The 15744-nt window shown below is 35.5% G+C and overlaps 3 protein-coding genes across 5 annotated transcripts; 1 reads left to right on the top strand and 2 right to left on the bottom strand.

The window, feature by feature from the left end:
- Nucleotides 1-237: 237 nt before the first annotated feature.
- LOC101243444 (monocarboxylate transporter 2-like) lies at nucleotides 238-4586 on the bottom strand. The gene is made up of 9 exons (XM_004225691.4): nucleotides 3856-4586; nucleotides 3287-3498; nucleotides 3092-3235; nucleotides 2458-2621; nucleotides 2124-2322; nucleotides 1793-1931; nucleotides 1582-1720; nucleotides 1129-1342; nucleotides 238-768 (listed from the first exon to the last, which is right to left on the bottom strand). Exons 2-9 carry the CDS (start codon nucleotides 3474-3476, stop codon nucleotides 608-610), a joined length of 1350 nt encoding a protein of 449 aa, XP_004225739.2. The 5' UTR covers nucleotides 3477-3498; nucleotides 3856-4586; the 3' UTR covers nucleotides 238-607.
- Nucleotides 4587-6969: 2383 nt separating this feature from the next.
- Nucleotides 6970-12259, top strand: LOC100185382 (RING finger protein 219). 3 transcript variants are annotated; one of them, XM_009859378.3, is made up of 12 exons: nucleotides 6970-7098; nucleotides 7680-7815; nucleotides 7977-8074; nucleotides 8503-8757; nucleotides 8985-9073; nucleotides 9243-9718; nucleotides 10067-10261; nucleotides 10500-10701; nucleotides 11036-11080; nucleotides 11140-11207; nucleotides 11574-11644; nucleotides 11744-12259. In XM_009859378.3, exons 1-12 carry the CDS (start codon nucleotides 7024-7026, stop codon nucleotides 11867-11869), a joined length of 1836 nt encoding a protein of 611 aa, XP_009857680.1. In that variant the 5' UTR covers nucleotides 6970-7023; the 3' UTR covers nucleotides 11870-12259. The 3 variants fall into 3 exon arrangements, with proteins under 3 accessions (XP_009857680.1, XP_018673200.1, XP_002132053.1); XM_018817655.2 differs by having other exon boundaries at nucleotides 10046-10261; nucleotides 11143-11207; XM_002132017.4 differs by having other exon boundaries at nucleotides 10046-10261.
- LOC100180665 (ras-related GTP-binding protein C) lies at nucleotides 12254-14554 on the bottom strand. Its single transcript, XM_002132027.4, has 8 exons — nucleotides 14271-14554; nucleotides 13990-14193; nucleotides 13880-13936; nucleotides 13676-13818; nucleotides 13368-13482; nucleotides 13150-13292; nucleotides 12776-12915; nucleotides 12254-12625 (listed from the first exon to the last, which is right to left on the bottom strand). Exons 1-8 carry the CDS (start codon nucleotides 14436-14438, stop codon nucleotides 12480-12482), a joined length of 1116 nt encoding a protein of 371 aa, XP_002132063.1. The 5' UTR covers nucleotides 14439-14554; the 3' UTR covers nucleotides 12254-12479.
- Between the last annotated feature and the right edge of the window lie 1190 nt (nucleotides 14555-15744).

Here is a 15744-nt window from a genome sequence, read left to right as displayed (position 1 = left end):
TAAAAAAGAGTCTCGTCTGACAAAGTGTCCCATCTTCCCCCACACTACTATATATATATTATGGAATTACAAATAAACATTTTAAAGTTTAAAAATAAATTTCCGCAAAACTGCAAAGTGGAACACGTTGAGACACAAAAATTTAAGATTTTTTATCCATAGTGTTCTTTCGTATAATATTGTAATAATTGTTTTAGTCTAACTTTAAATTGATTACCGGGAAAAGATTTAAGAAAATGTCTTAACCCACCCTACTGTATTTTTTCAACAACAGCTTAAAAGGGGATGTACCAACGAAAAATAAAAACTCGTGTATAGCCTATAGAGTGAGATTGAACCGCTGCTATATCATTGCGGGTACATGTGTCCTTTGGACAAGATGCTTAACGGCAATTGTTTCAAACCAGTAGTCATTAATGAATTGTACAAATTATCAGCCATCCATATGTATAAAAATATTTACCAAAAAAGTAAGATATACATGGTTAATCGTGTAAACTGACACGAGGTATATATAAAACAGAACACCCGTGTTATATAACGACTGTCGTTTTCCGGCCACGCGAGGATAAAGCAAGTTACATTGAATTCAATGTCCTATTTTTTTTCAATTAACTACACTCTGTTCTGCTTGCCGAAAAATGTAGGAATTTTTAGCTTGCCGATCAATAAGTGGTTTTGATACGCAAATAGCTGCTGAGATTATAAGACAGGCGCCAGCAAATCGGAAAGTCCAATCATAAGACTGCGTCACGTCAAAAATGGCTCCTGTAGAAAAATATCGTCAGTTTGCAGTCAAATATTGTTAGGCTAAGATTCAGGTGACCAACTGAAAAAAACTACAACTATACCGCACGGAGATGCATTGAATTACAAGACATTAATAAACTAGTTATTTGTATATATGGTGTCTAGCCTACAAGAACACTGCAATATTTATAGTATTCCATATAGCTAAAGCCTAATGCCATTGATTTATATTATTAGAGTAATTGATCGAGTTGCTTCCACACGGTTTTTAATGTATAGTTTTTCTAATTTGTATGGTGTTTGTTATGTTTCTGATGTTATAAAAACGTAAACTTTCACATAAAACGTTATTATTAATTGTTCAAACACGAAACGCACCACCAACTGTAGGTCCAAGAAAAGTGCCTATCCCCTCAAACAGTAACATCCAACTAAATGCATCCATGTAGTTGGTTGGACCAAGAATTTTTGCGGCACTTGCTTTAATAAACCCGTATCCACTGGACAGAAGGCCAAAATAGACAGCGAACACGAAAAGACCTTCTAAGCTGGACCAGAACGGACTGAGAAATGTTCCAATTCCACAAAGCATCTGCGTAAGCATTTTTCTGACCGTTAAACCCAGTACTGTATCTGTTAATTATTGTTATTAGTGCTATCGTATCCTTTTGACTCCCTATAGACCGTTGTTACTTGTTTAAAACACGGTCAGGATGTTTAGATATTATGTGATAAAGGTGTCCCATCTCGCCCCACCCCACTCCAATTCTATGTACAGATCTATGTAATTTTGTGAAACTTATATTATACAGATACAAAATCATTTATAACCTGCACTGTAGTATAGGCCCAAAAGGGGTGAATTTTAAAGAAATCCGCAGCAAAGCCGACTAAAGGCCGACCCAGTAGCCCTCCAAACCCAATTACCGGCGAAAGCCATGCAGACGTACTTTCAGAAATGTCTTGAGTCCTAAAAACAAAATATATACAACATCATAAACAATACACTTAATTTTTAGTCGAGGTTAAAACTGTAGTATACCTTGCCCGCTCAACAAGATGGACGTATGGAACGTACAGGGCAACCCAACTCAAGAAATCTGATGCAATTATGAGTATGAACCTTGGGTCGCACCAAATTTTTACAAAGTCCCAACGGCCCTTCTTGTCTGCCGGATTACCTGACCAAATTTCAAAACTGTTAGTATAATACATCCTCTGTACTTTTTTTAGTTGCCAAATAGTATATGACTCTTATTTTAATTGACACATACCGTACTCTATTAATGGTTCAGTAAATAGCAGAAATGTACTACTTACTTTAGTAACTTATCATCTGGGCCAGGGTAAGAATATGAATATTAATTAAAAACCTCCGTCCACTTTTTTAGTGATAAGGTTGTTTCTTTGAGCTTCTTCAATCTCATGCATTATCTTCGGTTCCTCCCTCAATTTTAAGTTTGATTTTCTCCAAATATTTAGAGGGTGATTTTCGACTTCGTTTGGCGGAATGAAGAAGAGACTGGCGAGGCATATATGTGTGCATAGTCCGCCAGTGAGTAACATGGTACCCTACTTATACAAAACATGCAAAAAATGCTTTAAAACTTTACAAATTTTGGGAAACAAAGATTTCGGCCAGCATTCGTTTACTCAACTTTTATATAAATACGCTAAAATGATGATGCAACAACAGTCATATTTTACCTGCCATGTATAGGTTTCAATGAAAAGCTGCTGCAGCATCGACAGTAGAAACATGCCAACACACAAGCCCGCGCCCATAATTCCTTCAGCAAGCGACCGTTCGCGGTAGAAATATTCATTTACCGCAACTGAAGCACTGAAGTTTGCCAGGCCAGCTCCGAAGCCTACAGGTATGTCACAGGGCGTAACAAAAAATGTTTTACGGTAATGCTACTATTGTGTCAAGTAACAATCAATACAATACTAAGACCCTCAGTTACCCTCACTATACATATAGCCATAGTCCATATATATTTGTCCAATTTAAAATACATGTTACCTGTGAATACACAGGGCGAACATATCCAAATATAGTGTTTTATATAATACAAATATTTAAATGTGCCACATATGTGTACTATCTTTAGCAGGTCATGAATGAACGCAATACCGGATATTAAATAGACTGTGTTTATATTTAGGTATACCATGTTAATTCTACAGTACAGTATTGCAGTTTATACCAAATCGATCTTGGTTTATGTGAAAATTGTCTTGCATATCGCTTTTTACTCCGTTAAGTAACTGGGTTTTGTACTTTAAAGTGTATAGACGACACGCTGCATTGGGTTAACAGTTATCTCCTAAAAGCTACCTGCCACAAGACCAAATGTAAAGCAAAGTGTAAGAACAGACTCAGCGAAGTGGCTTACTGCAATTCCGGCACCCATCAAAACACCCCCGAAGAAACTAGCCACCCGTAAACCCAACTTATTAACCGTTGGTCGAAAAAGTGGACCTGAAAGCATAAGCTTTAGAGATGGTGAACAAATAACCAAAACGTGTTTACCTCCCAAGCTTCCAATGGTCAATGGCAAACTTCCTGCCACAGATACATAACTCGCTGGTTCATTGAAACAAGTAAGCCAACTTGAGTATATCACACCAATAGAATACAGCAGCCCCCATGTTAAGCCATTGATCACAGCCGCCATACACAACACTACCCAACGATATTTGTATTTTTCTCCTAGTATCATATTCGTATATATGGAATAGGGTCTGAAAATTAAAAAAGTTTAAACAATGAATGCCGTTACTGACTTATATGCACAGAAAATAGGAGGCTTCAAAAGGATTAAACGCGCGTGCGAAAAGAAAAACAGAAAATACGTTACATATTAATAATATTCACAGCCAGCCTATACCTGCCAAAGTAGGCATATGCATATAATTTATAGAAAAACGCAAAGAGTGTCGCTCAAGGGCATTCGACAAGGTTTTGGTCCAGCAAACTTTTACTTCCAACAAACTGGAGAACAAGGAACTAAACACATTGCTCTAAAACCAGAGACTGGTTTAAACACACCACTTCGTATCGCATCCAAAATGTTAATTTAAAATTTGATGTTTACGTACTGTATATATTACAATCATTGACTCCTTAAGACAGTGGTTCCCAAAGTTTTTTTAGCGCGACCCAAATCAGATGAACATTTCACGACCAATGGGTAATCCTTTAGCTAGTGGCCACCTAAAATTTTAGGTTCAAAATGATCAATAGGCCTCACTGATACCTGCTGTCTATTTTTTTGGGGAAAAAGTCGGGCGTTCGTGCCGGAAATTAACTTTAAAAATGCGCGAAAACATGCTGCGTCACCGTTATTCGCTTGATTTGCGCAACACTGCCTGCATTACATACCTTTTAGTAGGCTATAAAATGACTTTAGGAATAGTTTGCTGATACAATCAATTGTATAAGTGGCTAAACGGCTTTACACGTGAAGCGAAAGAAAGGCGCATACACAACATATACAAGCTTTTAGAAACCGAAGACAAACGTCGTCACCGCTCTTCGTTATGGTTCGGTAATCGTGTGCAGCTGTTGTTGCACCCAAAGTTGGTATAGACCAAGTCAGGAAACGGATTGTAAAACATTGCGGTTTGTTTTCCATTGTCGCGCGTCTGTGACGTCATAGTCGTAGCCATTCCACAGCATAGCATTTTATATCATTGCTGAGTACTGTTTTTCGTCTAAATATTGCGTCTTTTGAAGAACCAAGCACTTCTTCGCGTAAAAATGGCTTTCTACTAATGTTATATCTTATCACAATAACAAACCTCACAAAAATAATCAACTTTTATTGAACACTCAATCGATTAAAGGGTAAAAAACAGAAAATATCAAGTTTACTAACCAAAAACATAAAAGAACATGTTTAAAATATAAAAATACAAACAAAAACGCATAACATTACCATAAACTGGTGTATCTAGCTGCAGTTTTTCATGTAAATTGCCGTGATTTTACTTTTTGGGTCACAAACTTAACACGTATACCCGGCAACGAAACTTGAGGTATCTTTGTAAAATTTGCGTAATATCGAAGTGACATTGAGGAAAACAATACTGAGTTACTATTTTTGGTCCTTGGCTTGAATTAGTAAGCTACCTTTTCTGCGTTCCGGGTCTTTATGAAATGGGAAAACGCGAACAGCTTATCTACTAGTACTTAAGCAGTTTGGAGCTGCATGTCCACTCATGTTGGATTATAAATGTAGTAAAGAATGGCTCTGTAAATTCGTAGGTACGATCATATACTACTATGTAAACTAAGCTGATTGCTGCTAGTCTTAATCGCCAACGTAAAGTACCCCGTTAAACCACACTGTACGCCGAAAACCAGTCAAAATATTAATTTGCTCCACATTAATTCCTAGATTTAATATTATATAACAAGATTTATATTAGAAATTATATATTATATATGTTAAAGGGCCTAAACACACCCCAAATGTACTTCGCTTTAATCGATAGAGTGTGTTTTTCTTATTCCAACGACACCTTACTTGTTTTAATCGGTTCTGTATAACCAAAGATATTCCAGCTCAAACACCGTGAAATTCATAAAACTGATTTGAAAGTTGCGTGGCCAAAAAATTGAGAAGTGTACTACCCACGTGACAAATCACGTCACAAGATTGTTAAAGCGTGGCCGCTCTCATTCAGAAACACTGAGAAAGGCGAGAGGCAGTGTTTTTTATAGAGATACTAATATACCACTAGTGTTATATGTTATATACTAGTGTTATATATTAGTATCTCTATGGTGTTTTTAGCGAAAAACGAGAGAACAAAAAAAAACGCAAAAAACGCAGGTTTCGCTTTTACGAATGAATCAGTCACGTGACTAGTACGTTCCTACGTCACAATCACGAAGCTCGTAGTAAAAAAAGGATAGCGCTAGAGATCACTGTTTGAGGACGAATATCTACGCCTATACTGGACCAATTTTAATAAACAAAGTATTTTTGGAATCAATAAAACAGTCGCTTTGTGAATTTACCATAAAAAATAAAAGTGACGTGGGGTGTGTTTAGGCCCTTTAAAACAACCGCTATACGTGTTTTCTAGCTTTGTATCGCTTACAAGAACTAAATGAACACATGCCGATCATGCATTTGTATAGGCACAGTTTAATAAAGAAGTGTATTATTAAATTGTATTATTAAACTATGGTATAGGCCAGTGCTCTTCAACCTTTTTTGGGTTGGTGAAACCCTAAAGTTGTTGCGACAAACTCATGCACCCCTGATTGCTTTAACGTAAAACTAATTACGTTTCGTAATTCCCTGTGATGCAAGATATAGAATTCATATAAAAAACTGTAGAAAAATGGCTAAATTTGTTTAAAATGTTCAAAACTGAGTATTATTACCGAAAATTGTTGAAGTTTGTGATGCACCCTTGTATACACTTTTGCACTGGTGCACCCCTGGCATATTTTGATGCACCCTAGGGTGCACCGTGCACACCGGTTGAAGAGCACTGGTATAGGCGATTCACGCTCTGTGGGCTCCGTAATGGCGGACACGAGCGCCGTTTCCTAACTTGGTCTCTACTAACTTTGGTTGCGGGCCATCATCACATCAGAGGAAACGGCGATTGTGCCTGCCGTTGCGGATCACGCAGCAGTGCGTAAATCGCCCATACAAATGCATTGTCGGCGTGTGTTTATTTGCTGCTTGTACCTATGCGATTCAAAGCCAAAACACGCATATGTCGTATAACGGTTGCTTTAACATCTAAAATATAAGTTCTAATATATATATATATACATATTGTTTTTTTTTAATACATCAAGTCTAAAAGTTCAAGTCTAAAAGTTTTTGGGAGTAAATTAGTATGTTTTAAGCGCACAGTGTGATTTAACAGGCTACTTTACTTGCACAATAGAATATCAGTCGATATTCACTCCCGTTATATAGCGAGACAACAAACTCACATTAGCTCTGATTTGAACCACCTAAACTACCGCACTTATATAGCGAGGTGGGTGTGGAAAAGAATCCAAATACATTTCAGTCTAACAATCGATTCCGTTTTTTGAAGTCAATTGAGTGAAAGGGCACTATATTCTACCAGAGCCATAGAAAGATGTTTCTACGACTCTGTAACCTTTGCTGTAACCCACCAAGGTGTTCCCGCACTATGTCCCTTCCAATTCTTGAGCATTGTGCGTGATTTCTATGTAGACGCTTTTCTTTATAACATCATAAAGCTATCGCTGATATCAGATGGTTCAAGATGTCTGGCGGGAAAGTTGCCGTTTCTTCTGTGTCGTTTACGTTGCCGCTCTCATGCCAGATTTGCCTCGGCAAGGTACTTAGTTACAATTAAATTTTTATTTACACATCTTCTTGCATCAACTGACTACCATACAAGCTTATTTATATACTCGCATTTATGCGCCGTGCATGTTTCGTTCATCTCAAACACTTAACTGTTAATCTGATACCGAATCTGTGTTTTCTAAACTTGGGCTATTTTTTGAAGATAAGTAAATATATTTGTAATATATGAGTAAATATGATTGTATTGTGCTATGTCTGGTTTATTGTTTCCCTACAGACCAGGGAAAACACATATTATGGTACATTAGGTATTTAGGTACAATGTGTTGCAGTTATAATCACAGTACTGCTTGAAACTAACTAGGGTAAAGATTGCTTCAGAAACACGAATGTTCCACTAACTGTAAATAAGAAGATATATCTGTTCAATCATTTTTAAATTCACTTTTTACAGCCAGCAGTGCTTCGGATGCAAGAAAGCGATTGTTTTCCACATTTCTTAAGTAAAAATAAATGTATATATATAAATACACTATATTTATAATCTTTTTCCAAAGTCGAAAATGTGTTTAACAATACATAAAAATTACTCAAATCATATTAATGCAGGTCAGAGAGCCTGTGACATGCTCAAACCAACACGTTTTCTGCAGTTCTTGTATGAATGTTTGGCTCGATAGAAATAGTAGATGCCCAAGTTGTCGAGTTGAAATATCGCCACAAAGTCCTGTAAAACGTATTATAGGTAAACAACTCGCATTAACAGATTTCGTATTTTACATCTTTGTTTTGGTGTCCATATCTAAAGTTTTTGATAATTTCTTTAATTTTCCATGAAATTATCATTTCTTTAATTTTCATTGAAATAATATGCCAACACCATAAATCTGTGTTTTTAAATAACAGGAGGAGCTATTGAAGGTGGCAGTACTTCATCTGTGTCTCGTGTCACATCCAGGGAGCTACGAAGAGCAAGATATGAACTGATACTTAAGGAATATGAGGTAAAAATCCTGTTATGTATAAGCTAGCTAACTATACACATTACAATGTATTGTAATCTCACAAAATCCTGATGCCAAAAGCTTTAATAATATGATGCTAGTTAACAATATTTTCACATCTACCCTTTTGTATTAAGTATGAATGAATAAATAAATGTAACTTACTTTATTCTCACGTGTGCCTGGAAAACGACAGTAGCTATGTCACAGGTGTTCATAAACCTCGAGCCTGCTTACGAGTTGCCGTGTATTATGCTCTGTGGGTAATTATTTTTTATGAATGGCTAATAATCTGGACAACCCATTTTGTCTTGCCCAAAGACACATACGCCCACAATGGTAGCAGCGGTGAGCCTTCAACCCATTTGGGTTAACCACTTTCCCAAGCGCCGGTAAAGTACACAATAAAAGTACAATTTTTCTTTCAGGATGAAGTGCAACAACTCGAAAGTGGAAACGAAAAATTAGAACGTGAAAATAATCTTCTAAAGGAGCAGTTGCAGTCGCTTAAACAAGTTAAGATGGAAAGAAACACTGGAGACGAATATTTTACCTACCCTAAGTCTTGTAAACGATGTGCTGGTATTAAGGATGTTGATGTGTTGCTTGATATGACAAAGAAACTACAAGACGCGACCAAAACTTACAGCAAAACTAAAAAGGAATTAACTGAAGTAAAAAAGGTTGGAAAATTTAACGACTGTTGTTTTATCACTATATCCTGTCTGTTCATTTAAAATATTTTTAAATCTTTACTACCGCAGTTGAAAAGACAAATAAAGTTGTTGTTATATATATATTTTTAAGAACTAGGAAGACATTGATAATGTCTTCAGTTTAGGCCAAGCACATATAAGATTTGTCATATTTTTTTGTTGGTTAACAGTTAATAAAAGCGGGTGTTTTTCAGATCAATGAAGTTTTGTTGAAGTCAAACGATGATTTAAAACGAACAAATCTACGAATAAGAGAAGAAGTTGCAGTTAGATCACCAATGAAGTAAGAGCTGTTATGTAATATTTCAGCTTTTAAAGATTCTTTGAAAAACTCTGTGTTGCATAATATGTAGCCTATATATAATATATAATATTTGGTGTTTTTTTTCAGTTGAAATGAGGTGATATAAAACCTAACCAATCTGTGTTAATTTTTTGGTTTAATTTTTCAGATTTAGTCGTCTGACGGTGGCAGCTTTGGAATCTCGCTTGGAAGCATCAGAGAAACAAGTTACTCAACTACAGAAAGCTTTGCAGAAGAACGATCACTACACAGAGCAGTTGGAAAATGAGGTGGCCAACCTCAAATCTGATAAAAAGAAAGAAAAAGTTGACGAGAAGCAGCTACACAACCCAATTTTGGTTTCCATTTTAAATGAGCCACAAACTGAATCCTGTTCTTCTTTGGAAACAACACGAACAACAAATACTCCATCTTCTAAACTAAAGAGTCTAACTCTTGTTACGCCTGAACACAAAAATGTGGTTGCATCAGATGCTGATACCACCCTGTATGATTCTGAGAATCTATCACAACAGGAAAACAGCATGTTTTCTTTTTCAACTGACAAGTCAACAACAATTCGAAGACTGAAGTTTGAAAGCACCAACGAAGCCTCTTTAACACAGCAAACCAAGTGCAAAAACAGTAAGATTTTCTTTATTTTCCCAATAAAAAAACCTAAGTTTTAGATAAAACTTTTTAGATTTACATAGATCTTTGGGTGTTTTTATCATTCAAATTTTAAATTAAAGTATTGGTTGAAAGTTTCAGAAACACAAAGGGCCAAGATTTGTTCGTTAAACAATGTGTGGTAATGCACCAAACTATAACCTGTAGCCGAAGCCCCCATGTCATGCTACGCGACAGGGTCTTAACCACATAGAAAAATTTTGTTTACATGTGAATAACAGTAATTTTTTATGTGAGTATAATATAACCAGCTAATCCTAATTTCTCTATATTTTATAACAGCTGACCTTTTGACCATTAAAGATGCTTACGACCTTGCGTTAGACTTGTCACAAACCTGGTCTGATGAACCAACTGAAAACTCACCATTAGATGGCATGTCTGACAATGGTTTCATGCTTTCCACCAACCCCCCACTAACACTGAACGAATCAGTCAACTCTGCATCACAATCCAGCATAGATGATGAAATCCTGCAAAGCTGGGAAGCTCCAAATGGTAAAGACAAATTTTACTTTTTATTACCATAAGGCCTAGGCATTAAAAATTTGTAACCTATTAAATTTTTTTTTTATAAATAAAAAAATTTAAAGTAAGTTAAAATTTTAACTATTAAAAACAATTTGTTGGAAGTCGGCTACCCACACACAGGCACAGCTGTCATCTAATCATTAGTTGTTCATATTTAAATGACAAGCTCCAATTAAATAACCCCTTTTCCTAAATAAAACATCAGGAGCCATGATGAAAACCACCATAGATGCGGGCGGATCACGCATCACCATGTCTCATCTAAGCGAGTCTGAAAAAGATGCTTTTTCCCGACCAAGCTCCGCTCCCAGCCGGACTTTCCTCCTCAGCGGATCAAAATTCTCTGCTCTTCGTCCTCTTGATTCTGCAAGTCATTCAAACTCCAATGATTTTCAACCAGTCAAGTGGTATCCAAAGTTATTACATTTTTTTGACAGATAGGTATTTTGAGTCTCCTTTGAATATTTTCACAGTAAAACAGTTGTAACAGTTTTTGAGAACCTGGGTTTCAGAATCTGGTGCTATGGAAACATACAAAAATCAAAAATCATATCTAACAATTTTTGTCTGTTTTCGTAGCAGCATTTCCTAACTGTATTCATTTAATAATTGTTCCAAGTCTATAGGCACCAGATCAGGATCAGAATCGCAGAATTATTTACAAGTTACTTTTTTAAGAAATGATATATATAATTTAACTTTTTTACTGTTTGTGACGTTGTTTTAATCTTTCTATTACAGCATTTCACCTTTACATGGATACTCAAAACTAACGAAAGAAAATGCGTAAGTATTTATTTGTTGCTGTTTGTCCATTACTCAGTAAAAAAGCATTTACATCTTAGAAGAAGTCCATTGCAGTTAGTATCCCCAGATGAAGTGGTTAGTCCGAAAAACTGGGTTTCCAATGAAGGTGATGATATGATTTAAGATTCTGTTTAATTACAGCATATACCGGCAGCATAGTACATTGGTTATTGCGCCCCCCTCTAACTCAAAGATTTTGGGTTCAAGACTCATCACTGCAACCATTGTAGGTGTAAGTGACCTGGGCAATGCTCCAACCCAGTGGTCACTAATAGGTGTCTAAATTGTCAGCTATACATAATACAAAACAAAAATATTCACCCAAAACATAACTACCCACAAAGTTATATACATGGAAATTTGTAAGCTGTAACGAGGTGTATGAAACCGATTAACTGTCGTTTACCAGCCACGCAAAGATAAAGCAAGTTACATTCATATATATGTTTGTTTTGAATGAATTGTTTTTTAGTGGAGGAGCCAAACAGAAGAGAACTTTTGTCGAGGGTGAATATTCTGAAACGTAACACTTCGTTAACGAAGGTATGTCCTTGTTGAATTAAAAATCGGTTTTATTTTGTTTAATAATTTTCGCTGACACAAAGCATGTTTATTCGAGTCACAATATAATTATGTTGCCAGCAAACATCTTGCACCAACAATTTTGCACAAACCAGTGTGGGGGAAAACCGTCGAAAGCAGAAACTATCACAGAAACGGACGGGTGAAGTTCTCATTCAAGATGTATTAAAGTCACCCAAGTTTTAATTTTAGTTTATGCAACACTTTTTACATCTTTCAGTCTTTATAGTTGTAACTTTATTATGCAGCATTTGTAGCACAATAATTCTTACCAGTTGACAGCTTTTATTAAACTTGTTCGCACTGTCACAATTTTCTAAAGTCCTTGTTAAATAACCCTTTTTTATAGGCAAATTGCTATGATAATCAGACATTGAATTTTTTCACTTGCACCAGGCACGCAAAATGAATGCGGAAAAATGCACCAAATTTTAGTTTTGTTTTTAAAGTTTGTTTTTGATCAATTTGATGTTGGCAAGAGTTTGTTTGGGTCTTTTTTACCCTTTTTGCCGCATGTTTTGACTACTTTCTTGCTGGCGAATCTACCTCTTTCCTATTACATTGCCATGCTGAGAATATTTGATTTTATTGAGAAAAGAATCTTACAGGCCACAATATATTATTTTACTAATGCACTTGCCAGTTACTTGGAAAAAGTAAGGATGTTATAATAATAACCCACAAGCTGCCTCTCTCTGTACCATAAAATTTTGCTAGATCGCAAGGTACAAAGTTTCGTAAGTAAACTATGTGCCTCCAAGATAATATTAAACAAGGTCACACTGAGGGGAATGGCTCAAGCATTGGCGGAAGTGGAAAGCTGCATTAGATTATTTCTTCCCTCTATTGGAAGATGACCATTTTGTTTTCCTTGTCTCAGCCGCACATCAAAAACATCGTTGATCGCTTTCTTCAATAGAAGTATGTTGTAATCTATAATTCCTTTAAAAAAAATAGGAATAATTTTATTTATTTCCTGGTGAATAAATACTGCCAGAGCAACTCAAAGCTACTAAATCAAGTTAAATGAATTTTTTTGGGTAGAACTGTACACTACATGCGGTGTAAAAATTAATAAAACCTGATCCTTACCTCTGCGAGTAAAAGAATCATCCCTTAAAATGCAAACCAACACGAGAAACCTGGTAACTTCTTGCAGATACAAAATACTGGTGTTGTTTAATCGAATTATGCATGTTGAATCCTGTGGTGTTCCATCATCAGTTTCATCACTTAAAAAAAAACTTGATATAGCTAAACCATTGTAAATGATCGTTAACAATTTAGTTTATAATGTTATGAATTATTTTAAAATGTTACAATATTAAAAAGTTTATTCTCACTTAGAAAGTTTCATGTCATGCAAACAGTAAAATTTACCTATAAATACAGGGCTTTATATTAAAAATGTTTATTCATAGTCCAAAACTTTCATGGTATGCACGCAGTTTAAAAAAAAAACTTACCCATAAATACATGTCATATCAAGCATGACATCAATCATTTCACAGCAGAGTTCATATGACTGCATATCGACTGGAGATCCATCTGTTGCGATGTATATCTTGCTTACAACATCGAATAAGAATGTCTTCTCCACACCAGAATTCTGAAAACATGGGAAAAAGTTGGGCAAGTTGTTAAATGATTGTTTAAAAAATTATTTTTTTGGTTTGATTTTTACCTGTACAAAAATACTGAGCAAGTTTTCTAGTGTTGTAAGCTGCGGGATTAATTTTTGCACCACTTTGCTGAATGCTTCGAAAATTGAATGATCATAAATAGAAGTGAGATGAAAACTGTTAGGAAAGAAAAATAGTAATTAAAGGCCATGTCTTAATGCAGTTTTGCTTTGAATGTTTTAAATTATAATTTTTATATATTTTATAAATTCAAGTTGCAAACAATAAATCGTACTGTATGTTTTAGCACGCCATTGGCTACAGCATTCACATTTTTAAAATGGCAAAACGTTAATTAACAAAAATAAACCTGAGATGCAGATCCCTGAGACCCGCTTCATGTAATTCTTCATTAGCACGCTGTGAAATATCTCGCTGAGTTTCAATTTTATGATCGTCTGACAAACCATCAACTTTATGGATAAAAATTTCAAACTTTATTTGCGGGTTAACCTGGAAAAAAAGTTGTGTTAAAATCCAAAGCCAGAGACAACATTGATAAAACTAGTCTTACCCGAAACGCCTTTGACACAGTTTGATGCAGACAGGTTAATGCCTCCATGTAATCATCCTGAAAAATGAAGAGTTAAAATACCAACTGTATTACCACCATCACTTAAATACCTGTGCATCGACCACAAATATAAGAGCCCCTGTTCCACCAAAAATCATGTCCAGGTCAAATGTGTTATCAAGGAAATCTATCTGCCCTGGTATATCCCATATTTGGAAATTAATAAAAGAATTGTTCGAGACATCGTCTTTGAATATTTTCGATGTGCTTTCCAAAAACAACGTTTCGTTTGGTGACATTTTGTGAAAAACGACCTGAAAAATGTAAGCAAAAGTATTTAAAACCAATAGCACTACAGATATAGAGCGATGAAAATTTACTCTCTACTTACTTTCTGTATTGATGATTTTCCACTTCTCTGAAGTCCCATGATGAGAATTCGTGGCTTCATGTCACTTGATGTTGCTGTGGCAACTGCATCCTCCCCATCATCACCATGGTAACTGAAATCTTTTGGAAATGATTCAACTGGGAGACCAAAGCCTTCATGCGGCTCCATGCTTTGATGCTTATTGTGGTTGCAATAGTTTATTTAGAAACAAAAAAAGAAATCGCTACATGCTTTAATACAGTCCACTTAACATTCTTGCTCCTAAAATGTAATATACGTTGTAGCATAACCGAGAATGCAATGCAGATCTTTGCGGTAGTACTATATATTCCTATATTAGTAATGCAATTATGCATTACGTGCGTTTTCCCTGGACACTGTATCGGTGAAAACGAAAGGCTATTTTTCGAACGTTTTACTCATATGTGTATATTTTCCCGCCCGTTAGAAAGCAAACATTCTAAATCATACACGAATAAACAACACATTAAATTAATGATGAATTGGCTGAAGAGCAAACAATAACATTCGTCGTCGAATTTCGTCACATGACAGCTGTTGCCATAAAAATAATATACTTCCATGCGCGCATGCGGTAGAAAATCGTGTAGTTTACAAGAAATATTCTTTTTACCCGATAGAGCGCAACTATTAAACAACTGATACTTAAATGTGGGTGACTTACTTAATTTAGATGGCAACTTACGTACTATAAAAGTATATTTATCCGCGATTGGAGTTTTTAGCTTATAAACACGCATTTGCGTTCTGGTCAGTGGGTTAACGTGGGTGACAGTTGTTTTAAGGGTGCTACAGGACATTAGAAGACTATTCTAAATACAGACCACCTACTGCAGAATGCCGTCTCTGATAGATCGGACGCGAGCGCCTAGACATTGTGCCTGCAAAAACAAAAACGTCAGATGAATTATGTCTTTAAATTTATTTTAACGCAATGAACAGCCATTTTGTAATTTTTTTTTGTTAAGCAAATGTTAAACAAAACGGATATATTTATGGGTAAATGTAAATGAGTCCTACAATGCGGTAGAGTGGTAGACGAACATTACGACGTTCGGCTGTATGGTGGGCTAATGTATAGCGAAGGTTGACACAAGGGAGGATAATATATACCAACGAAAAATCAAAATATTGGTAGAGAGGTGCTTAAGTATATGATCTAACTCAAAGTACCAAAACAGTTTTAAAAACTGAAAATATATAGGATTTCTCCTACAAGGAAAAATGTCACTTATCTTTGAACGTTTCTAGTTCTAAGCTACTGAAAAAATATATTTTAGAATTTGTTGAAATTAATGCTTCTTAATGCTTAAAAAAATAATAACTTTATTTTATGTTTTAATTTTTCAATTCTCACGACTCCCTTAGACCGTTGTTAATTGTATATAAAACGATCAGGATATTCGGTTGTTATGCGCTAAATATGTCCCATCTTCCCCCACCCAAATCAAAA

The sequence above is a fragment of the Ciona intestinalis genome, chromosome 2 (assembly GCF_000224145.3).
Source record: "Ciona intestinalis chromosome 2, KH, whole genome shotgun sequence".
Classification (NCBI taxonomy): Eukaryota; Metazoa; Chordata; class Ascidiacea; order Phlebobranchia; family Cionidae; genus Ciona; species Ciona intestinalis.
This window is presented reverse-complemented; position numbering and strand designations above follow the sequence as displayed.